The sequence below is a fragment of the Acomys minous genome, assembly GCF_964271855.1.
Source record: "Acomys minous genome assembly, chromosome: 1".
NCBI lineage: Eukaryota > Metazoa > Chordata > Mammalia > Rodentia > Muridae > Acomys > Acomys minous.
The window spans coordinates 146268195-146294803 of NC_140483.1; the positions used below are offsets into that span (position 1 = coordinate 146268195).

The 26609-nt window shown below is 34.3% G+C and overlaps 1 protein-coding gene across 5 annotated transcripts; it reads left to right on the forward strand.

Moving 5' to 3' along the window:
* Positions 1-428: 428 nt before the first annotated feature.
* CYLC2 (cylicin 2) lies at positions 429-26152 on the forward strand. 5 transcript variants are annotated; one of them, XM_084788007.1, is made up of 9 exons: positions 429-516; positions 4119-4159; positions 7362-7483; positions 8733-10623; positions 11327-11407; positions 11906-12002; positions 17981-18126; positions 19924-20248; positions 26000-26152. In XM_084788007.1, the coding sequence occupies exons 1-4, from the start codon at positions 500-502 to the stop codon at positions 9933-9935; spliced, it is 1383 nt and encodes a 460-aa protein (XP_084644133.1). In that variant the 5' UTR covers positions 429-499; the 3' UTR covers positions 9936-10623; positions 11327-11407; positions 11906-12002; positions 17981-18126; positions 19924-20248; positions 26000-26152. The 5 variants fall into 5 exon arrangements, with proteins under 5 accessions (XP_084644133.1, XP_084644132.1, XP_084644134.1 ...); XM_084788008.1 differs by lacking the exon at positions 11327-11407 and adding an exon at positions 4836-4898 and having other exon boundaries at positions 486-516; XM_084788006.1 differs by lacking the exon at positions 11327-11407.
* The last annotated feature ends 457 nt before the right edge of the window (positions 26153-26609 follow it).

Below are 26609 nucleotides of genomic sequence, written 5' to 3' on the forward strand. Positions count from 1 at the left end.
GAAGGTCAAACCAATCCCTTTTGCCAACCAAAGACACTCCCCATGGGAGAGACCCAACCCCTGACACTATTAACAATAATACTCTGCTATGCTTACAGACAAGAGTCAAGCAGAGTTGTACACACGGCAGTGCCTCGAAACAGATGCTGAGACTCACAGCCGAACATTGGGCAAGGCCTAGGAAGTCTAGTGGAAAAGTGGGGAGAAGTGGAAAAGGGCCAGCAGGTGACAGGAACGTCATAAGAAGACCAACAGAGTCAACTAACCAGGGCCAAGAGGGGCCAGCTGAGACTGAAGCACCAAGGACCTTGCATGGGCTGGACATAATCTCATAAAATAGGTGGTAGTAAATTTTAATCACAGAATTTTCGATGACTAAAAAAATCCAAGCAGAAGGAATTATCACCATTCCCCTTAAGTTACAGAGTTCTTACTCTCTTTATGACATCACTTTTCCACATCACCAAACTTAGGCCCTGGCAAGTCACAGGTGGGAGAAATGTCTATACCAAGATTGTAAGTGTCTTTGTTCAGTTTTATGTTTTAAAATAATGGAAATCCTCCCATTAACTAAACAGTTATTGTGTTTAATGTGAAGTGACGCTCATTATGTTGTTAGTTGGCCAATCATAAGCATGGAAGGTTTTACTAAGAGACCTCCATTCTCAGGCAATACTGTCAGCAACTCTAATCTAAGACTTATTTTTCTCTCTTTTATTAAAATATAGAGATTTGGATTTCTTTTTCTTTCTTTCTTTCTTTCTTTCTTTTTTTTTTAGAAGTCTTGATTTCATCCTATGATGCATTTGGAATTATCAAATAATGTAGTGAATTGTTGTTAACTAAGGGAGTATCATCTCTCCTTAAGGCAATTACAAACTTCTGAGAATGTGTTTTGTGTTTGTCACAAAAGAGGATGATTGAACCTTAAAAGGCAACAGTCTGCTGTTTCAAGGCGAAGTTCAATGGGAAAGCCCTACACAAAGGAAACAAGTAAATTGTTAATTGTATTCCTCCTCCTAAATGATTCCTGCACTTGTAAAAGTATTTGGACATGTAAAATAGGGTATCCAGAAAGAAAAAAATAATAATTTGATCATAGCAGTTTTCTTCTGTTTATGGTATTTCTTTCCAAACAAGCTAGGAAACCAGTGAGATAAATAAATAAACAAACAAATAAATAAAAAAATAAAGAAAATGGCTTTCTATTATATAAACTTTGTTTAGAGTGCCTGAAGTCAATATGAAAAAATGAAATTCTGATATATAAAAGGGAGGCTGCCTCTTTTAAACATTTTAACAATTCTATTAGTTTCAGATGATTTGAACAAATTTGTACAAATTTGAACATTAAAGAAGCTTTCCTGTGGGGCCAAGTGCCACTTTCCTGGAACATACCATTGCTCAAAAAAAAATAGTCTTTATGTTTTAAAGTATTTTCTCATTGACTTCTGGTTTTGTTTCATTATAATAAAAAAGACAATCTGCATGATTCTAATGCTATTTCAATGTGTTGGAGATTTATTTTTCTGTTCTAATATATTCTAGAGAAAACTTCACTGAGATGAATGGATATTCTGTGTTTGTTATATGTAGCTCTCTATAGATGTCTACGACCATTTGCTTTATATGTTATCTATGTTAACTTTAACTGCTAATTTTATTTATCCATATGTTGTTTTCATGTTATTGAATTGAAGCTCACAGTTCTTAGTATGTGGAATTACAAATTATGTCATTCATTTTAGTTTCATATTTAGTACCATGATAAAAAATACTTGAAAAAACAATTTAAGGTAGAAAAAGTTTATCTGTCTCATAGTTTCTGGTTACAGTATGAGATCAGATAATCATAGTGACAGGAACTTGAGATCTCGTTGTATTTCAACCATAGTTTATAGCAGAGAGCAGTAAGCTCATGCTCCCACGCCTCTTTTAGCTCACTTTCTTTTCTCATGTAATCTTGGATCCCAAGCCCACGGAAGGTTCTGCCCAGAGAGTGGTTCTTCACACATCAATCAGTGTAATTAAGGTAAACCCCCACACTTTCTTTTTTAGCAGGTGGAGGTAAGGAGGACAAGGTCTCACGATCTAGTCCTGTCCCTGCTGCCACTTGCTCTGTAGATCAGGCTGGCCTCGAACCCAGACATCCTACTGCCTCTGCTTCCCTAATGATGGGTTTAATGGCATGTACTGCCAAACCTGGCTCTCATAGAAAGTCTTAAGACTATTCCTCCCCCATCAATGATCCTATGTTGTATCAAATAGACAATTAAAACTTACCATCACACAACTAACAACTAAAATCTATAATATAATGTATAATATTAGCATCCCTTAACAATGCTTGGTTTCCATGGACTCCATTAGCTCCTTTATTTACCAGCTCAGCTCCCCTGTGAATATAGCAGAAAGAATCTGTTCTTTCCAGTTTCCATGCTTTTATTGTCACAAGACATGGGATGGATACTAGCTACACTACTCATAGGAGTTAGTATTTTGCCTTCCCATTATCTGATAAAAACAATCTTATATTACTGATTTTGTTGTTAACAGCATACAGTTTCTCAACATATTGCATTGACATTTGGAAGAAATTTTCTAATTCTATTTTCTTCCAATATGTGAAGGAAATATAAATGGATATTATTATTTTCACAATTTGTTATACATATAATGAGTTGATCAGTTAATGTTTATTATTTTCATTTAGGATTAATGTGCTTGTTGATTTCATTTTTAACTAAATTTTACTGTGGAGTATAAACCTCAATCAGAGTATTATTTGATCGTCATTTTATTTTTTAGTAGAATATGTTGAAATTTAAAGTATTATGGGCCTGGTTATTAATAAGTGTTTTCTGGTGATATCAATTTTTAATAGGAATCTGGACAGTTTGAGATATATTAATATTGACGTATAAGATTATATGAACTATCTTTTCTCCCATCCTTTTGATGTATTTTTTTATACAAAGATTCGAAATATTTATTTTAGACTTTTTAATAACTGGATATTGGATCCGCATGTTCTGCTTTAAGAGTTCTTCTAGTATTCCATTATTTTGATACTTACTATTTTGTATTTGGTTTTTAATATAAACAATTAAGAACATGTCTTTGGGAATGTAAGATCAGAACGATCAAAGTGGTTCTATACATTTGACCACCAGAAAATTGTTCTGCAGTTGAGACAGAGTGAACATTAATTCTTAACTTTACATAATGTCAAAGTAAGTGAACTATGGGGCTAAACAGGCGGTGCTGCATATGCATAGGAACGGCAGTTCAGAGCCCCAGCATGCAGATAATAGCATTAGTGTATGGATGCCTGGTTATAATTCTGGCGAAACGGATTGCCAGAGCCAGATGATTAGACTAGACAAACCAGTGAACTCTGGGATCAAGTGAGGTAAAATACTTCAATAAATATTGAAGAAGATTATTGAGTTTGGCCTTCCCATGTATATACACAGAGACACACACACACACACCAGCACAGACATGTACCTGTACATAATATAAACATGAATACACATGTACACCACATACCCATATATATGCAAAACATAAATTGAAAACTGAGAAACTAAGTCTACTTGAGGTTTACCTGGGTATGTAATTAATGCTCTAATTCTGTCAGGATCAGCATTGGTATATCTTTATTACCTAGTATATCAATAGGACAACAACAGTAATTGTTTAAAACAAATAAAATATAATAAATAAAATGTTCCTTTCTGATAACAAATATTTCTTTATGATGAAAAGCAAGTGAAAAGTTATAAATGGAAAACTGTTTATAATGAAATTTGTTATATTTTCATAGACTATCTATACAATGAAACTCTGTCTCAATACTTAGAAGACACACAGACTCCAGACACATACATACGCATACATACCTATATATGCATATACTATTTAATGACATATTTGGTTAAATCTTGAAAAGATATTGACTATTTGCTTTAGTTAAACAAGGGTTAGAAAGTGATATCTAAAAATCAAGAGACTTTGTTGTATGACAAAAAATAACTTGATGTCTTTTACAAATTAAATGTAAATATCTGTAAAATTCAGATTTGTGTAATTAAAATTTTCTTTTATTTTAATAGCCTAAAGGTAACATATGGACCATACGATAATTATATTCCAGGTAAGGTAGAGTTTAAATTTTATTTTAAAAATGCTTCCTTTAAAATTTTTCCTTTTATTGAAAACAAATCTTTGATCTTACAATATATCCTGATTACTGTACTCCTCCTAACTCCTCCCCACCTCCTTTCCCATCCAGATCCACTCCCTTTTTGTCTCTCATTAGAATAGAACACACTTCCAAGAGATAAATATAAAATGTAACAAAATAAAATATATAACAAAATAAAAACTATCACACGGACGTTGGTTAAGGCAAATGGACCAAAGGAAAAGAGCTCAAGAGAAGGTGCAGGAATCAGAAGCCCACTCATGCATATACACTTGGGAATCTGAAAGTCTTAAGATAAAGCTGAGGATCTGATGCAGACCTGCTCAGGCCCTGTGGCTGCTGATTCAGACTTTGTGAGTTTATATAAATTTTTGTGAAGTTGATTTAGATGTTCTCTGGATGGCCTTCTTCGGTTCTGACTCTTCCATGGTGTTTTCTGAGCTCTGAGGAAAATGATTTGTTGGAGCTATCCTATTTAGAGCTGAATGTTCTAAGATATCTCTCTTTCTCCCTGTCTTTGTCTCTCCCCACTACTCCGTCTCTCTCCTCCCTTTCCTCCCCCCACTGTTTGGGTGTGTATAAAATATCTGACTGTAATCTTTGTATTTGCTACTATCTGCTGCAGGAGGAATCTTCTCTTACGATGACTGAAGAAGGCATTGATATGAGTATAGCAAAGTATCATTAGGTGTCATTTTATCAGTACTTTTTTGTTGTTTTCTTTTTATAACGATAATATTCATATTACTGCTCAATTGTTATCCCATCCCTTGTATCCTTCCATTCCTCCCTCCCTCTGGCTTTCACCCTATTGCCTTCCCCTATCACTGTGACTGAGGGAGACCTCCTACCCCTGTATATGTTCCTAGGGTATCAAGTCTCTTCTTGGTAGCCTGCTATCTTCCCTTTGAGTGCCACCGGGCCTTCCCATCCAGGGGACATGGTCAAATATGGGCCACCAGAGTACTTGTGAATGTCAGTCCCCACTTTACACTCAACTGTGGAGAATGTCCTGTCCATTGGCCATTTCTGGGTAGGGCTTTGATGCTTACTGCACATATTGTCCTTGGTTGGTGTCATAGCTTGAGCAGAACCTCTAGACCCAGATCTGCCCATCATAGTGTTCTTCTTGTAGGTTTCTAGGACCCTCTAGATCCTTCTATTTCCCCAATCTCCCATACTTTTCTCACCTAGAGTCCCAATAGGATGTCCTTACCTCTATCCCACTTTGCTGGTGAGTGAAGACTTTCATGGCACATGCCCCTTGGGCTAGTGTCCAGTTATAAGTGAGTATATACCATTTGACACTTTCTGCTTCTGGGTTAACTCACTCATTATGATCATGCTGGCAGGATGTGGAGAGAGAGAAACACTCCTTCATTGCTGGTGGGAATGCAAACTGATACAAACACTTTGGAAATCTATTTGGTGGTATCTCAGAAAACTGGGAATTGGGCTTCCTCAAGACACAGCTACTCCACCCCTTGGAATATACCCAGAGGATGCTCTAGCACACAACGACATATGTTCAATCATGTTCATAGCAGCCTTATTCATAGTAGCCAGAAAATGGAAGCAACCTAAGTGTCCCTCAGTAGAAGAATGGATAAAGAAACTATGGTATATTTACACTATGGAATACTACCCAGCTATTAAAAACAAGGAATCCCCAAAACTTGTAGAAAAATAGATTGTTGTTGTTTTCAAGCCAGCCAGAGTTTCTCAGTGTAGCCCTGGCTCTCCTGGGCTCAGACAGGCATAGCACTCATAGTGATCTCATAGACTCTGCCTCCTCTCCCTGAGAGCTGCAATTGAATGGGTGTGCCAACACAACTGGCACTACTTTTTTTGTTGTAAGACCAGTAATATTTGATCTTACTCTATGTCTTTATGCTATATAGTCTCTAATTCTTGGTAACCAAGCAGTGTTGGTTACAGGCTCCATCTCACAGTGCAGGCCTAAAGTCAAGGAAGACACTGGTTGGTTTGTCCCACAAGCTTTGCATGATTAATTTGAGACATAAGTGTTTATTACCTTTAATTAAAAGTCATAAAAGCTACCATGATGTATAATTAATATGCCATATTTATTGGCCATAGACCCTTTCTAATGGGCAAAGTGAACACATGTCACATTGGCATATATTGTATAAGTATCATTTAAAATCTACTGGAATATTTTCATTTTAGATAATAATATAACACAGGGTTATTGAATTTGAAAAGAATTGAATAAGCTAAGTAAATATCTATAACACAAAACCTCTTACTATAGTTATTATTGGTTATAGTTCACTCTCATCAATACTAGACAAGGTAAGTCTAATATTGAAGAGCTTTAAAAACCAGTTTGCTTTCTCTCTTCAACTAAAATTCAATATGATTCTCATTCCTCACATTTTAACACTGAGCCAAATGTTCTTTGAAGACTTGTAGTAAGTTTTTTCTTTAAAAATTGCAATATTTCATGTGCTCAAATACAGTGACGGTGTCTATCATGGGCCTTGTTTGGAATTGAGATGCCCTTATTCATTTCTACTGCTATTTCTGGTAACATCCCAATCTTACTCCCATTTTTATTTATTTACCTTTTTTCTTTATTAAGCAAATCCTCCATAAAAGCACATCTCTTGGGTGTATTAAATTTCATCTAATAGCTGAGAGACTGAGTATTAACTGATAGGATGTTAAGTTTTAGTATTAAACTCAATCACAAACTTTTTGCATATTTTATGTCACACAGTGTGCTAAATTCATTGATGACTACAGAAGCATCACATCATCTTCCTGATCTCAGTAATGTTATATTCAAATCAAAGAACACACAGCAATCTGAACTGAAAGAGAAAGCAATATTTTAATGAAAGCAGTAGTGCTCTTTTTCCTCCTTTTCTTATGGACTATAGTGGTTTTATTATATGTCTACATTATATAGTTATTGATCAGATTAATTATTTGATCTGTTCAGTCTATAAAAAACAAAGTTCTTCATTCTGATTTCAGACCTTTTCAAACTATCAAATGAATTAAGTTGTTATTTACCTTATTATTTATTCGTTTGTATTGTATTTATCACAATCATGTTCCTGGACTTTTCAGTTCAGAAAAAACACTATGTATAGCAAAGCATATGTTATGTTTTTCATTTTAGTCAGTGAATTAAGCAAAAAATCATGGAACCAGCAATACTTTTCCCTGGCATTTCCTAAACCACCAAGGCCAGGGAAGAAACGGAGGTCTCTACCTTCCCAGTTACTCAACAATACGGCTCCTGTGAGTACAATAAATTTTTATGCCTATATTAATATTAATAATGATTTAATAACAATAATTTTGTAGAGTCATACATTGTTAATTCTATTGTGTGGATCAGGGCTAGCATGAGCTCTGTCATGATGGATATATTTTATGTAATTGCCACTCAAATTTTACTATTGGTCACTAGTTTCTTTTATGCTAACACTTATTCAGTACTATTACCTGATATATTACCTGATATATATTGAGTGTTTATAGAGCAAAAAGATGTCAATTAGTGTGAATGTCACGGAAATGTTCACTATATGTAAACTCTCCCAATAGGGTCATGGACCAACATTATACCCTGGTGAGCTTTCAGGGCTTCCTTATTTAATGCAAATACAATTCAGAATTCCATAAAATTGAAAGGTGGGAATAAGTGTTTTCAAAAGCTATGGAATAATGCTTGGTTAAAGAAAAATTTGCCTAAAATAAATGAATCATCTTTTTTATTATAAGAATGAATCCTGTCAGTTATGTTCATTGTGTAACAAGTTGAAAACAAATTATGTCTTAATATGTATAGCTGCAGTAGACTTCATCTTTTCAGCTGATGATACTTTATGTCAAGTTACTATATACATGGATTGTATCTGTAACTGTGGGGAGCAATATAAAGAGCTAAAAATGAAAATATAGGTTGAGATATGTCTGAATAAATTTTTTTTTTTTTTGGTTTTTCGAGACAGGGTCTCTCTGTGTAGCCTTGGCTGTCCTGGACTCGCTTTGTAGACCAGTCTGGCCTCGAACTCACAGCAATCCTCCTGCCTCTGCCTCCCGAGTGCTGGGATTAAAGGTGTGCGCCACCACGCCCGGCATCTGAATAAATTTTATTCAGAGTGTACCTACTTTTGACAGATACCTCCTATTAAACAGTAAAAAACTAGCCCCTGCTAATAATGAAGAGAGATTCTAATGTGTCATGTACTAATAGAGGTCTCTACCAAATTTTAACATTAAATCTTGAAGAAAGATTGTGGTTCCTATAAATTTAGAGTAGACCACAAAGAAGGACATAATTGTCCATTACTTTAAATTATAATGATATTTAAAAATGGAATCGATCATAAAAATCCATAATTTATTTGCATTTTCAAAAGAGATTTAACACTACTGATATATATTCAAAAGATATTTGCAGTTGAAACTAAAATATGTATGTTGTATCTTATTATTAATGGCTATATAAAGCATGTTTTTCCTTTATTCTTGCCAATTTGAGGTAATTGATGAACAAAAATTAGGAATTCACAGACCACCATTATGGATGCACCGTTCCCTGATGAGAATTCCCGAGAGACCATCTGTTTATTTAGCAGCAAGGAAGGGCCTTCCAGTAAAATCGCCTCATTACGGCAAAGGAGAACCCAAAGAACCAGGGGAACTCAAGCCTCTGTCTTCAGGAAAATCAAAGAAAGAAGAGAAAGCAAAAACAAGTGACTCTGAAGCCAAAGAGAAGACAGTGCCAGTCAGGGAGGAAAGGTCCAAAGCAGGTGCCAAGAAAAGTTCAAAGGATTCAGAGAAGGAGAAGGGAGGCTCATCTTCAGAATCTGAAGCTGAACAGGCTGCTGGGAAGAAAAAAGCCAAAAAAGATAAAAAAGAACCAAAGGATAAAAGTTCAGTCTCAGATTCTGAATCTGAAAAGGGTGCAGAGAAGAAAGAAGGCAAGAAAGGTAAAAAGCAACCAAAGGATAAAGGGTCAGAGTCAGTATCAGACTCTGAATCTGAAAAGGGTGCAGGGAAGAAAGAAGGCAAGAAAGGTAAAAAAGAACCGAAAGATTCAGCTTCAGAGTCTGAAGCTGAAAAGGCTGGTGCAAAGAAAGAAGGCAAGAAAGGTAAAAAAGAACCCAAGGAGAAAGGTTCAGCCTCAGAGTCTGAAGTTGAAAAGGCTGCTGAGAAGAAAGAAGGCAAGAAAGGTAAAAAAGAACCAAAGGAAAAGGGTGCAGTCTCAGAATCTGAAGCTGAAAAGGCTGCGGGGAAGAAAGAAGGCAAGAAAGATAAAAAAGAATCAAAGGAAAAAGGGACACCCTTAGAATCTGAAGCTGAAAAGGCTGGTGAAAAGAAAGAAGGCAAGAAAGGTAAAAAAGGTTCAAAGGATTCAAAAGATATACCTTTAGATTCAGAAGCTGGCAAGGCTGCTGAAAAGAAAGGAAGCAAAATCAGTAAAAAGTCTTCAAAGAGCAAAGATACTCCTGTAGATTCTGAAACTGAGAATGCAGATTTAAAGAAAGGCCCCAAGAAGAAGGAAATTAAAAAGGAGAAGAAGGACAACAAAGCAGACAAAGACTCAAAGGAGGATGTTAAGAAAGACAAGAAGGAGAAGAAAGAGAAAAAGGAGAAGAAAGACAAGAAAGACTCTGGAGGCGACTCTTCTGAATCAAAGAAGGAAGAAAAGAAAGCAAAGAAAGAGAAAAAACCAAAGTAGATCTTCAATCAGAAAGTAAGACATAGGACAAACTCCAAACATATTTAGTGAACCCACTTCATTAGTTAGTCTTACGATGAACCCAGGAGATAAAAGAAGTCTGCAATAATTTAATGATTTTTAAAGAGAAGGAAAACACAAGGTGAAATGAAAATATAGTTAGGGTATTTTAAAAAAGGACTTAAGAAAAATATGTAAGATACACTGAACGATGTGGAAGACGCCTATTTTAAATTTGTAGCTATGGGGTTTTAAAAGTAAGATCACTAGAAAGATTAAAAGAATATGCAGACAAGAATGCAGAAAATAAACACTGAAATACAAACAAAAATATCAATATTCAGTAAGGACTTCATTGGGGGGAGAAGCCCATAAGAAGGCTCAATGTTGTCGCTCAATTTAATATTATACAGCTGAGTTTGTACACTTAATGGAAAAGCACAATAGCTGAGAGAAACAAAACCACGTTTAGGAATTAGACCTTGATCTGGATAAATATCAAAGTTGGCTTTAGGAGGAAAGCACAGAGAAGAGGAGCGGTGAGGAAGTCATGAAGGGAAAGATGGAAGATACGGGAGAAAAGGAGCATCTGTAAGAAGAAGAGACAGGACACCTTGAGTTTACAGGACCATCTGAGTTTGAAGGGACCACAGGACTGATCACTTGTAATCCCTAATGCATTTTCTTGGTAAGTAAGTTTTGTCTTATCTTTAACACAGACTGAATTTAAAATAACTTAACCAATTGCTAGATTGAAATTGATGATCAATGTTCATATACTCAACTCTAACTTTTACCTTAAATTTTTATTTTATAATACTTAGATCTTCTAATTATAACAAATGCATGTTTGCCATCAAATAAATGATTTATTTTTAAATGTCCATAAAAGATTCAGAGAAATGGACATTTTTGTGGTACAGGAGCGATTATGATACTTTTAAAGTTATACCTAAGTTTTCTAATATAAGAATGGTATCACTACTCCATTTAAAGAAATGAAAGATTGAAATTCAACAAATACCCAAAGACAAATTTAAATTAGATGTGAAAGATTTTGATAAAGTTTCTTAATATTGCATAATACTAAATTAAACAGATATTAGTAAATAGTAATAGAATAAAATTGTTACATCACATTATTTAGATATAAAACCAAATTCCTGATTTTGTAACTAAATAACCCCTCTTGTGACCCACAATTACTGCTAACATAGAAGGCGGAAATAATGTAAAGCAAGATTTTTCAGCATATAGGAGCGTTCTTCTAAAGTTGATACACTCAATCATTTGTGGTTTATTACTCTCTGTGTCAGCTACACATTTGTGGAAATTTTTTTCAGTGATATACTTCTCTCCATTATATTTCCTGATGCAAACTCTGGATGTAGGACGAAGCTCATTTGCATTAGTGGAAGGACTAATGGGAAAGCTTTGTCCCAATGGGAAAGAATCACTGCCTGACTTGCACAGTAAGCACTGCTCCTTACCACTTACAAAACGACTAAGTGCTACCTCAACTGGTCGTTCTCCAACAGACAATGACATTGCTCTACTGGGACAATCTCAATGGGCTGAGACAGCAAATGAAGCAGAAGGTTGTCTTTCTTTTCCCTTCTGTCTCAGAAGACATGAAATAGTTTTAATGGACCTCAAAGTCATTCCCTTCTGTGAACACAAAAATACAGTTTTAGACTCATCTGAGTATACAGAATACAGAAAATTTACCTTTTCTCTTACTAGTGTAAAAGCTGCAAAAGGTCAGCAAAATTCTCCATGCAGTCACTTTCAGCCTGTGAGTGAGTGACTTTGCTCTAGCATGTTTATTCTTCCTCTCACATCATTCCCTGTTATTATGTGGACCTGTCACTTTATAAGATACTTAATCTTATATTATAAACCAAGTAGCCTCATTCATCTCCAAAGTCATCAGTGAAAACATTCAACGCAGCCTTTTCAATTGTCGTCAGGCATCTTCAAATCAAAATGACCACATCAGAACACCAGAGACTATTGCTTCCCAAGTCTTGATGCTACAAACCTGTGCCAGAGCCTCACCTGAAGATGGTAAGTTATCTTTACTATGTTTTCCTTCCTTCTAAGTCCTACCCAGTCTCCAGAATATTTGAATTTGTCTGTTGCAAGTTTCTGATGCTTCTGCACTGACAGTTCAATCAGCCATTAGATTTTACTTGAAGACCTCAAAGTCCTCTAACCACAGGAAATGTCCTCTGGTTTGTCAACAGCATCCAAATCTAATTTTCTGGGCAGAACTCACCTGTATTTGCTAACTTTCTTGTTACTGTGAGAAACTATTTTACAAAAACAACCAGAGAATGTGTTTGTTTTGTCTCATGTTAAAGTCAGTGCCCATCAAGGCTGGCAGAGTTATGAGGCGGCTGGCTTCTCTGAGTCTGTAGTGAGAAAGCCGAGAAGGAAACCACATTTGTCTAGGCTATGGAACTCAAGACTGGTCCCAGTGACCTGCATGCTTCATTGATACTTCAACCCCCTAAAGGTTAAACAGCCTTTAAAATGGTGTTAAGAACATACGCTTATGGGAGAAATTTTACACCAAACCACAACACCACCATATTTCTATATTGCTTCAATGCTTGTAATGTATTAATGTTACATTTTGCATAAAATTTTTTCTCTCATTTATACGGCCTTTAATTTGATCTATTTGGGAATAATTTCTTTGTTTTCATGTGGCACCATTACTGCTTTTTCTCACCGTGGGTTTGTCACACTGCTTTTGCTCTGCATTTAACTATGCCTTTTCTTATGATAGTAGCTTACACACTTTTTTCTAGAAGACTGTTCACTAGATATTTGCATAGTCAATTCCTTCCAAACTGTCTTTCTCAGCTTACATTGCCCACATCCACTTTAATGGAAAAAAATTTGTGAATTTTAGGTAGACAACCAAATTGAACAGAAAAAAAAAAAAAAAAAACAAGTGTTTTCTGTTTTCTGGAGCCTCTTGGACATGCCTTGAGTCCTCTATTTACAGAATCTCTCACAGAGGGGTACTTTTGTGATATCTCACAGCTCTGCAAATAACAAATCATTTCTAGCAACAGTTCTTGGGTTTTTTTGTTGTTGTTGTCTGGGTTATAAGTATCCCATATATCTTGACAATCTTATAGTTGCAGCTTCTTTGAGTAAAGAAGTGGGTGTACAAACACTGTGTTCCACTGATTCATCCTGCCTTCCAAGGATGAATCCCTATCCTTTGATCCTGTTTTTGGCAATTAACAATACATACTTTTTAACCACCTCCATACTACTAGATTTTCAGAAATGTCATTTAGTTAGAAGCATGCATGCATCGTAATAACCTCTAGAGAATGGTAAAGGCTTTTACTTAGTGACAGATTAAGTTTCTTTGGTGTCTTTTCTTCATAGGTTGATAGTACATTTCCTTTTACACTGAAAAAAAAAAACTCAACAAGTAACTAATTCTCTAATAACCTTAGCTGTTTCTAAGATTTAGTAGTTCCTCATACAGCATCTATATGCCTACGCAAATTTTTGTGAAGATTTATTTGTGCAGATAAATATATACCTCTTCTACCCAAATGTCCTTATATTTGAAGCTACCGACCTTCCAAAGTACTTAGAGCATCTTGTATTTGTTTCACAGCATTGCTTTCATTCACTGCTGTCAGTATGTTTAATGTTGTATGTTGTCCATTCAGATCAGTATGTAGTGGTATTTTCTTGTCCTGGCTTGTATTTTTCTTATCCTGTATGTTGTGAAAGAATTTATCATTTAACATCAAAGGTGATTTTCTGGGCTTCTGGCTAATGCCATAGTACTCTCTGTTCCAGAGATTTTAGACTGAGATTGCAAAATTTGTGATGGTTAACATTTGGATAATTTCACTTGATAGTGAAGTGTTACACATTCATTGATGTTATACCAAGACTGTCCATGTAGTTCTGAAGAGTGTTGCGTTGTTGCTTTGTCTGCAGGTTCTCTGATGGACCCTTACACTGAGCCAGTATTTTGACTTGAGAATTAATTTTGCAGAGAACATGAAATGCAGACAGCACTTGAATAGGCTGACTTTAGTAGCCACATGCACCTGCTATGTTTATTTTGGAGAATCTCCACAGACCTCTGTATAGTCACTGCACTAACTTACATCACCTTCAAGAGTACCCAGGCTCCCTGTCTGCTAACCCATCTACAGTCAATTCTATCCTTATTTTATAATCCAACCTAATCAGTGTGAAGTGATATCTCTTGGCCCTTTCGATTTGCATACCCTTGAGTAATTGTGATGGTAAAAACTTATTTTTGCTTCATTATCAATTGTCTATTACTAGACATACAGCTATCAATAAAAATAGATCCTCCAGGAAAAATAGATCTTCCTTTTGGGGAATATGTAGGCCAATAAAGCAATAAATAATGTTATTCATCTTTAGTAGGACTTGTATATAGAGTAATAGATATCAATTCCAGGAATTTCCCATGTAATTTTGATTTTTTAAAAAAATGGAAATAGAAGAGGAGTAGATCTAATAGGGAGGGGATTTAGTAAGAAATGGGAGAGGTTAAGGGAGGGGAAAAGGGAGTTGTGATATAATTTATGAGAAAATAATTTAAAAGGTATTTATCTTAGAAACTGTATAATAGAATCAAGAGTTTAACTAGCACATCTATTAACTACGATGTTGAAATTTTATACACTGGTTTCTAAAATCTGCATTCTTTCTTTTGTCACATCTATTGAGGGTCTTGTCTTATTATTAAATTGTTTTGATATTATTGAGTTGTTTTGTTACTTTATATATTTGTAATAAAATTATAGTTTTCAGATGTTTTCTTCTCAAATAATTAGGTTATTTGTTTACTTTCTTTTTTGTCATTGTGGTACATAATATTCTAAGTATGATACTATCCAGTTTGTTTTTTGTGCTTTGTTGCTTATTCTTTTAGGGCTGTTTGTAACACTCTGCCAAGATCACTGTTAAAAATCGATTATGTGTGTGTGTATGTGTGTGTGTGTATGTGAGATTTTATAGTTTCAGGCTCAATTTCAAGTCTCTCATTCACTTTAAGTTGATATTTGTAAATGGCATTTGATAAGTGCCTTACTCTTTTCTTTTGCATATGGATATCTGTTAGTTTTATAACAGTGTGTTGGTTTGTCACTTTCTCTCTTAATCCAGCTACCATAAAAACAATTAAAACTTCATTATATTAATTTAATCAGCTTCACAGCACAAGAACTGAGCAGTAATTATACTGAGCTAATTTAATTTCCCCCTAGGGCACATCCCAGAATTAATTGAACTTTGTAGCTTTCTAGCTTTCCTGATCTGGTACACCTCTCCTGATGTATCCTGGACTGCTGCTCCTGGCTGAATCCCTTACTTCCTCTTTTAACTCCTCCTCCCCTTTCTAATAGGAAGTTTAGCCCTATTCTCTCCTCTGCTTAGCAATTGGCTGTAAGCTCCTCTATTGACATATCAGGGTAAAATTTTGGAGTATTGTTTATACAACATTGAGACAGAAATTCAGAGCATTGATTGCAATCCAACATGGGAAGTAGAGAAATTAGCATTTGAATTACCCAATAACTTTATGCCTGAAGACATCCGTTTTATCTAACAGCTTATTTGAAAGGTGAACTTTTGTTTGTTGTGTATCTATGGCATTCTGATAAATGATTGCTGATTCTGCAACAAAGTTGTGAACCCTGTGTTCACTTTTTCTGATAAGCCCTATGGCAATTTGAACAATCACTTCTAGAGGATCTGATTCTTGTCCCCAATTCGTGGACTGACTGGGAGGTTTCTGAGACTTAGATTGTCTAGAGGAAAGTCTAAGTTTTCTAGAGGAAGTAAGTCACTGTGGGTGAGTTTTGAGAGCTTAAAAAAGTTAACCAATTCTACTATACTCCCTCTTGCTTGTCTAATCTGACTTTATTTTTATACGTGATATATCATAAAATATGTGTTCAATTTTATTCTCTGACACAGTGATGTACAATTTTCCTTCTTGAAATGTTCATGCTTTGCCTACAATACTTTTGTCCACTTTCTACAAAAGCTACTGAACAGATAACAAGGGCTAGCTTCTGCTTCCCTAATCTTTCCCTAGCGTCTATGTGTTTATTTTTATACAAATATCATTCTGTTTGAACAATTATATCTTTATAATCAAGTCTGAATTTGGATAGTAGAGTATACACAGCTCTGATCCTTTTGTTAAAGATTGCATTATTTTGTCTTTTGACCATTGTTTACTGTTTGTGTTCTTATTTTAATTTGAGAGGAATTTCTCAGATTGTCCTCATAGCAATTACCTCAGTGCCTAAGGCCAAAGTCCTTGTATTACATCAAACACTGATATGTCTATTATTAGTCATCATTTTTGGATTTCCTTAAGATATGATCTGTCCATTGCACTTCAAATCTCATACTCAGCCACTTTAAAATGAGTATATCAGGGACTAGAGAGATGAGCCTGAGTTTGGTTCTTAGCAACCACGTCTTGAAGCTCACAGCTGCCTATAACTCTGAGTTGAGGGCAGCAAATAGCATCTTCTGTACTCTGTGGATACATGCATTCATGTGTACAGACCTACACACAGACATACACATAATAAAACATTTGCAAAAATGAATCTTCATTATCTCACATCTCTGAGAAGGATCTAAATACTCAGAGAGAAGACTGTGTGATGATACAGGTCATCAAGCAATAAAATACCAGAAGAAATGAAAGTTTGGTCAAAGGATTAAAGATCTGTTTGGATCTACTTATCAGCATAGTGCCTTTGATAAGGATTACTAAGGGAGAAATTTTAAATGTACTCCCTATATATGTATATATATATATATATATATTTATAAGTATATTTATATATTTAAAAGGTAGATATTTGGTTATTGTATATATATGGCATCCACATGAATGATTGTTGACTCTGCACCTATGTTGAAAAATCTGTGTTCAGCATTCTGATGACATATATATATATATATATATATATATATATATATATATATATATATATATTTAATTATCTGAAAATTATGAAAATAGCATCCATTGTGCTTTACCTTATAAATAAGGTAAGTTATAATTTACTAATTTGTAATTAGCACAAAACTCTTAACAGAAATCTTAGAATATGTATGTAAGCATGCATTTGTGTCTATTTATGTGAAATCAAATGCATTAGTTCTAACTTTGGCATTTTGCAACTTTTGTAGATATTTATGCAAAATTCATAACTTACTCATACCTTGTGGCAAGGCTCCTGCTTTAAAATGTATATTCATATACATTATATTTATCAGTCAATGTATTCTACTATTCTACTTATACATCCAGTGACTTGCATATATCATGATTTTATGGCATATATGATCATATAGAGGGGGAGGTAATCCCCCTCAGGAACAGTCATAGGGGAGGGGAATAAGGGGAAATTGGGAGGGAGGGAAGAATAGGAGGATACAAGGGATGGGATAACCATTGAGATATAACAAGAATAAATTAATAAAGGAGGAAAAAAAAGAAAAAAAAAGAAAGTAGAATACGATTGAAATAAAGTTTCTCTTTAAATGTTTGGAGCACATAACTTAGAACTGGTTCATTTTGTCAAATTAATATACTTGTATTTCATTAACATTGGGTAAAATTAGTGCGTATAGGGAGCATTAGAAAGTGGAAATGGCGATAAAGCCTAGAAAAGTAGGCCCACGGTTACTACAGCAAGGACATCTCGTTCTGATTTACAAATGAATTTGTATTTAACATCTAAGCTTATGTTTTTGCTTGTGAGCTTAGCCTTTAATGGCTGAACTATCTCTTTCTAAAGGAAATAGAGGAGTGGATCTGGAGCTGGGAGAGGTGGGAGGAGTGGGTAGTGGAATGGGAGGGAGAAGAAACTAAGGTCAACATGTAATTTGAAAAAAAAAAGTCACCTTTTCTTTTACTAACACTGAGTCTGATCTGAGACCTCATTCATAAACATTCCATTAATCATGTTCCAATAATACACTCTTATTAAAAGGATGAGAAAAGGAAGGAAGACACTGAAATCAGATATCACTGGCTCTGGAAACAAGCAAAAAACAGCAGAAATCTATAAAGGTCATTTTAGAAGTACAGGAGAACTCTGGCAATGAAGGCATTGTATACTTTTATTCAAAAGCTATGGTATGTACTGAATTTAAACTTTGTTGAATTCTGATAAGAATGTAAAACTTCCAAGCTAGCTTATTGTTGATATTTTTCCTGACTGTTGCTCAGTGATATGCAAATCTCATTATAATAATCTTCCAGTCTTTGTAAAATATGTTTTATTGTTGAAGAGAATCAAGATGCCTGTAGGTCACTGTCTGTTCGGTTGTGTTGAATTGAAAGGTGAATTTTGATTAATACTATGAGGATAAATTTTTTTATTTCTTTTTTCACATATACATTTCTATTATTATACATATATAAAATAAACTACATATAGCAAGAAGAACCATAGTTCTATGGAACAATCAGGAATTATATTCACGTTATGAGGATAAATTTAAAATGATGAAATTATTTGCATCAGGATCTTGTTAGAGTTTCATATTATGATTACAACTAATTTATAAGACTTTCGAGGGGGCTGAGGATTTACCTAAGTCATAGAATGCCTGGGTTCAGACCTCAGCTTTGGAAAAAAAAAATAACAAGAAGAATTTTGAGAAATGAAAATGGTCACAGTCTTTCCTGAAAATAGCTGCCTTCATTTACTAGTAGAACTAAAATACCAAAGATATTCTTGAACCTAAATTTTAGTGTTGGCATTTAGAACTTACTGCCCATTTATGAGAGGGGACTGACTTGTCTAATGTGAGGCATTTTGAATGGTTATACAATTATATTTTATAAAGGAGAATAAATGCATGAGCTATCTTTTTCTCCCAAGCACTCATTAAAGTTTATTTGTGCATTTTTTCTGGGAAATATTGCACAAAAAACAAATTATAATTATTGTATGTTTTAATATCTCTATTGCTCATATTTATTCTATGTACTAACTACTAAATTTCCAATGAATTAAGTTGATAATTAAATATTCCTACATGCATTCTTCATTAATATAAATATGTATCAAGAAGCATATACCATATCCTAAGAAGAAATACAAACTATCACCGTTAAGAAAATAGTTACATTTGAAATTTTTATTTTAAATATATAATTATTTAAGTAATAGTTATATATCTAAATATATAAAACAAATACTCATTTAATTTTATTCCCATGTGAAAATGAGTAGTAATAATTAAAAAATAGGAATCATTGAAAAGACAGAGAAATGTAAAATGTAAATTTAAAATGTCAACTCTACAACTAATGAAAATGAATCAAATCTATTACTGCTCATGAGGATCACTGAGAGATGTAGAGCAGAAACTACTAAGCATATTATAAGTGGCCAACTCCTCCTAAAAAAGTTCTTTTACAGAAGCACATATCTCAGTCCTTCAGAGGAATGATACAACAGATTCTATCTTTGATAAACTTTAAATTCTTTTGTTAATTAACATACGACGCCAAGCAATCCATTCAAACATAAAAATATAGCTTATCTTAAAACAACCTTAAAATAATTACAATTGAAAATTGAATTAGAGGAGTCTCACAATTTTCCAAGCAAAGATAAATACACAGAAATATTTTCTATTAATTTCCTTTCAAGCATATTTTAATTTTACGACTTTCTCAAATAAATTATTTTCCTTCATTTTGGTTACCTTCCCAGTGTAAAGATTATTCTTTTGAGTACATTACAAAGAACTTCAGGGTATTAACGCATGTAAAAAAAAAACTACATCAATAAAAAATATTCAAAGTTTTCATAAATTAATAGTTTAAGGATAATTAATGAAAGTATTTGGTACCTAAATGCAGAAGAGAAGATGAAAAAGCATACCCAAAAACAGGTTCTCGTTTTCTCTTTTTGTCTAGATTGAGTGTGTGTAATGCAGTGCAGTGACGTCAGCTTCTTTTAAGAGCTTGAAGACTCATAATAAGAAAAGGAGCACAATCCATAGACCTTCATAAGACAGTGGTCTCTTTTCTATGAATGCAGGAGTGTAAATTGCTTTCATGAGAAACCACACCAGGAGGATTAGATTAAAACGCACTTTATTTCTCCAGAAAGTAAGCAATCATTGTGAGGTCAAGGTCTATTCTAAAGACAAAAATAAACCTCAGATCAGGCTTGATGCATGCTCTATGTAATGGCTGAAAGCAGAAGAGACCCTGGAGTCCAACTCTGCAAGATCTCTCTGTAAGTATTGGATTTTCATAAATAGAAATCTAGCTTATTTCACAAAATTATTTGTCTTCTCATTCCTTTTATGAAACCATAGGTCTCTTTGTGTTATGATACATAAATAAATGGAGGAAAAAATCATATTTTAGCATCATGTTTAGCTAAAGCCAGTGCATTAAAAACCTGAGAAGACATAGAGCAGTCAGTTACTAAAAGTGATTCCTGTGGTGCACTGTCAAGCTATAGAATAAAAGTGCCAGTGTTAAATGTCAGTGCCTGACTTTGTGCTATGGAAGAATACTGTGGCTGCAACAGTGCTGAGGGTCAATCTGTTTTCCTAAAGATGTCTGGGGATTTAGCCATGTAGAAAGAGTTGGTAAGTTCACTATGGAAAACCTTGAAAGGGTGTATATGGAGGTATTGAGTCTTAAGTTGAAGGTAAAAACAGAATGAAGGTCTTTGCTGTATTTTTCTTTTTTAAATATAGTTTATTAATTTATTCATAATACATCTAAATTGTTATCCCATCCCTTGTGTACTCCCATTCCTACCTCTCTCCCATTGTCCCCTTATTCCCTTTCCCTATGACTGTGACTCAGGGGGACCTCTTCCCCCTGTATCTGCTCATAGGGTATCAAGTCTCTTCTTGGTAGCCTGCTGTCCTTTCAATGATCTTATTTCCTATGCCCCATGAAGAAATGTGTTGATCACATTTTCCATTCTTTTTAGAGATATAATTATGCAATACTGGTCATAAGCCTATACAATAAAGGTTAGCCTTAAAATGCATCAACGTAAAAAAAATTATGTAACATCACCCTACCTACTCATTTATCTCTAGATCGGTAAGCTCTACTAAGCTCAGCAGCTCCTCCTGATGGTAACTCCTTTGGTACCCCATTCCAGTTTTTAAAATGGCAGAATTTTCCATGTATCCAAAAGCTAGATGCTAGAAACCTCTTGAGAGGCAACAAGGAAGGTTATTAGGTTATTAAATGTATTGTCTTTATCCTTTAACCTGACAAACTCCTTCGACACTGACTCATTTAAAATAGTTTTTTCTAGTTTTCTTTTTTACTGGATTCTCCAAGAAATTGTTTCTTTTAATAATAATACTACCTGGAAAGTAAAGGAAACAGAGGGCTAGGGGAACAGAAGACACTGTTATCACTAATGTCCCTTGTGACATATGAGGGTGCATAATTATTCTAATTTACCTCTAAAATTCCTCCTTATTTTATTCTTCCATAAGCTTGGACCTTGGCAGAAGAGAAAATATCATTTACTTTTTAATTCCATTGTTTGTCTCACATTTATCCTAGTTTCCAGTGGATGTAAGAATAGGGACATACAATCTTTTCTCATAAAAACCATTTACTATCCAATATCCAGTATGAGACATTTATAGAATTTCAGTGAAACAAAAATATATCTTCTGTACAATTTTATAATAACTTAATAAACTTGAAATTCTTTTAAAATGTATACTTAAAATTTTTCATCAGGGAAAACATCCTCATTGTATTGAAGATGTTTGATCATGCCTTTGCCATAAGGAATTTTTGTAACATAAGTATAAAATCAACATATCTTAGATTAATAAAAGAACTCTTAGTACATCCTCTCCTCATCTGAGGGAAAAATGCTTAGCTCTACACAACAAGATTCTGGAAGCAGAAAATCCAATACAGGAAGTCAGGACAGGATTCACCTGCCGCTATACAAACCCTCACGTTCATGGTCTCTGAACACACACTTTTTTCACCTGCTTCTTTGCAGTTGATGAGTTTGATCTAGTTCTGTGGGAATACAAAAAAGACGTAGCTTCCCTAACTGTGGCCTAAAAAGGCTCTGCCCAGCAGCCTACATCACTCTCATTCCTGAGTCAGTTCTAAATTTGAAGGAGTAAAATGTGGTTTGTCAGAGTAACCAGACCGTACATATGAGTTTGTGTGTGTGTGTGTGTGTGTGTGTGTGTGTGTGTGTGTGTGTGTGTAAGAGAGGTCGCGAAGCTTTGAATATGATAATTTTTCTGTTATTTCAGTGATTAATAACTACATAACCTATGTTTCTACTGCTGACACATTGACTAGAATATAGTATGGCAATGAATTGAAAGTGATTGGCAGAGAAAATGTATTATTAATTTCAGTACAGTGCTTTATGCTTGATATACAGCTACTAATTTATGTCACCTCTCGTATTTAGGGTTTTATAATTTATGTTCAACACTAAATACACAGTGGACTGAAATGTATTGGAGACATGTGATTAAAATGAAAAATGTAACGGCTAATTTTCAGAGGTGGCATGGTACCATAGATGACATGAATAACACAAAGACAATGACAACTACGAACACTATCTGTGTCAAAACTAGCTCTTATTTTGAATAAATTGTTCATTTTTGTAGTTAGTCACTGGATAAACTATAATATTTATTAATATATCTAATTTTATATATGACAACACTGAAACCTCATCTAAAATTTGCTGTTTAAGCAGTTTATATTTGTTCCCCTTGGGCAAATAAAATTAGTGCCGTGTGTGATTGATTTGTATGTGTATGTATGTGGAGTATGTGTGTGCATGCAGGATCCAAGACTGTAAATTTTATCATCATATGTTCCATTTTACAAAACAATTATAGACTATTTCAGTTACTATTGAAAAACTATTCAACCACCTATTTTGTTCATTAAAAACTGAATTATAGATAACGTATAGACAGGCTAGCAATAGGTAGAGTGACTTAGATGTAGTTGCCTAGGAAAGTAGCAAGAATATGGAAGAACTAAAAGCATAAATAATCATTATGTGACTAAAATCAAAGAAACCTGAAAATTTGTGTTCTGTACCATGTTTTATGTAATATTCCTTTAGTGAAGACATATCTCAAAAGCTTTTCACTTAGTTTTAGGCTAGAAGTAATGAACAGTATGTCCTGCAGGATTCTGGACAGAAACATGCACATAGGGGAAGCATTCACAATGTTCACCTGAAATTTAAAGACAGCATACATTAATTCAGAGTTCTGGAGTGACTGAACCAATGTAGATACTTAAGAAAACATCCAATATTAAAAATAAAGAAGGAAACCAGTACTCATTTGCTATCTTGCTGTGCACAATATACTGTTAGATTCCTCAGGATTACTAGCATGGATACTGAAATTTGTGACTGTTAATCATACAAGCATGGATAATGGAATGATTTACAGTGAACAAGAAAGTAATAACTGAAGAATTATACCATTCAAAAGAAAGTATATCTATGAGGCTGTCTGCTTACAATAAGTAGTGTTTTCTGTCTCTATTCAGAAGTATCTCTGTGGTGGGTGTATATTAAGATTTTCAGTTTTCCCCAACAGTACCAGTTTGTACATTCATACAATTGGTTGGGTTTTCTGTATATTTTGTTTTGAACTGTGAGGATATCATAGAACTCATTCTGCATTTACCTAAATATGCAATTGTTTTGCATTTAATTTAATTTAATTTAATTTTGTCTTGATAGAGAGTATCCAATTATAAGGGTGCATAAAGTAATTATACATCAAACATATTTCACTTGTAGGACAGAGGTTTCATGGCTAAGTGACTTATGACTGAACTTTTTGTTGTTTCAAGTTAGGGTAACTTAGGCTGTTTCTCAGAAAAGTGCCAAGAGTACTTCCATAATGGTACTTTTAAACTTGATGAAAGCTCAAGAATGACGAAATACAGACTCCAAGAGAAGCTGACCAATTTTGGAAAATGCAGTGCGGAAAGAAAGCTAAGACCCAAGGCCATTAGTTCTATAGTAAAAGGATTCAGTTTCCCAAGATACAGGAAAAATATTTAAAGCCATTACCCTGGGTTTATGCAGTGATGTTTTGTAAAGTTTATGAACTATACAAGGAAGTTTGCCTCCAGAGAGTTACAAACCTGAGGTTCATAAAAACTTCAAATTTATGTTCAAGTTCTTCATCTATTTGCAATATTTTTGTGCAGTGTTAATTCTTTCTACAGAAAGATGAGGAGGATTTTTCTGGCATATATTTATCAAATTATGAGGTAATAACTCATGGTACTTGTAGAATTCTACTTAAATATAGGGAGACATAAACAGTTACTGATGGTGAAGAAAGTGGATACAATCTCCTTAATATTTTGCATTATACATTTTAGATCTATTTTAATAGCTGTTGGATGATAACTCATTATTAAATGTAAATGTGGAGGAACTGTAGTATTTTGAGCATCAATGATTATAGTCTCTATAAGATCTACTGACTTTTAAGGAAAGGTAACTTCCATTTACAACTTCCATAGGTGGAATAATATTTATATATCTTATCCAGTTTTATATAGGAAATACTGAAACATCTTCTGAAGTTGTTGATTAAGAAATTATACTTGGTTGGGGAGTGGTAGTGCACACTTTTAATGCCAGCACTTGGAAGGTAGAGGTAGGTAGATCTCTGTGAATTCAAGGTCAGCCTGGTCTACAAAGGGAGTCCAGGACAGCCAAGGCTACACATATAGAAATCCTGCCTAGAAAAAAAAAGAAAAGAAAAAAGAAAAAGAAAGAAAAAATTTATACTTGTTTATTCTGAATAAATAGATGATACTGCAGTGTGTGTGTGTGTGTGTGTGTGTGTGTGTGTGTGTGTGTGTGTGTGTGTGAAACATGTGCAGCTGTCAGAAGAGGCTTAACAAAGAAAAAGATCCACCCAGTTCAAATCAGTACTTTCTATCACATTTCCATCACTAAAATAGCCTCATCTTCTCATTTTAAAAAGCACTCAAATAGAAATTGTGACTTTAATGTAGAACCTAACACAAATAACATAAAATTATCTAAGTAGCAGTGTTTTTAGTTGCACAGCGAAGTTTGATGTAGACTTATGAAGGTGATGCAACAGTTTTCTCAACAGGCTAAAAATGTCACAAAACTTTAGGTAACAAATCTCTTAAAGAATTAATGTTACGGATCTCAAGATGCTAATTTTATGTGTTTTTCGTTATTGGATGTAAAAAGAAGCAATTCTCACCATTACCACATCATAATTTTATGGCTAGTGATAGAAAAACAGTTACAGAATTTATGATGAAAGGATTTGGGTAGCAACCAAGGAAATGATGCAGTTTAGCCTTGAGCTAAATGAACCTAAAATTAACAACATGGGAACACTATAAAGTGTTATTGTTTATTAGAGAAGGAAAGAGCGTCATGACTATTTATAGAACGATCCAACCTCACACAAAACACATTTGAAAGTCAAATGATGTATATAGGATCACAGAATTATTTATCTAGTTTTAACCTGTAGCCTCTTGAACATCTTTCCCTTGAATGTTCCTGGGGCTCTCAGGAAACAATCTTGGTGTCGCAGACTGCTTCTCCTTTCTGAGTAGCTCATTTTAGATTTTAAATACTTTTTACTGTTAGTAAACATCTCCCTTACATCTTCTTGTGAACTGCCTGATTCTCCTGAATGGAAATGTGGAGATTACCCCCAAGCAGCTGTTTCCCATCCCAAGGTCAGATCGAGAAGTGGCAGTGATGTAGTGATGATTATGTTTTAGAGATCTTTGTCTAAGTCAATGATTTGCTTATCTATAAATGTAGTTAACAATGTAATCTATTGTCAGTTTTAGATAGTGGAGTTCCCAAGAATATACATATTGATAATCATTATCATCTGATATAGTAGAAGTTGCCACACCTGGACTTATTGTTGACAGTTTATGTTGCTCTCGTTCCTGTGTGTTTATGTTCCAGGACTACCATGAAGCTGTGTTCAGTACTGCCACTGTGGAGAAGTGCAACATCTCTTTTCCTTTGATTATCTTCATGTCTGTGAAGTTGCCAGGAAGCTCTAATTTAGAAGTGAATGAATTTTAACATCACATGGGAACATCCATTAAAATCATTTCTCTCCATGAATAAGTCTCATATATCTCTACATGTTATCGTTACAATTTTACTTAAAACAATGCATATGGTTATAGTGGTTATAGAATTTAATTTGCCTTGCTATGCCTGGACTTCCTTTCATTTTCCCCTCGTTGACATGAGAGTACAAGAGAGAAGTCTGACCACCTTTATCACAAAATCTACTTGTCAGATACAGTGGGCTCTGTTGAATTATTAGGATAGTCAAGGTGTGCACTGCACTCGGACTGCCCTCCTGGTTTGCAGACGAGTGGATATCATTACTCCCTAAGAGGATTCCAAACCTTTTTGTTTATTTTTGTTGTTTTGTAAGGTTGGTTTGACTTGTGTCTGGTTTTATGCTCAGGTTAATTTTTTTCTAAAATTCCCTTGGCTTTAAATTTTTCCCTACTCATTTTCTGTGAAGATCACAAACATTTATTGGCATTATATATTT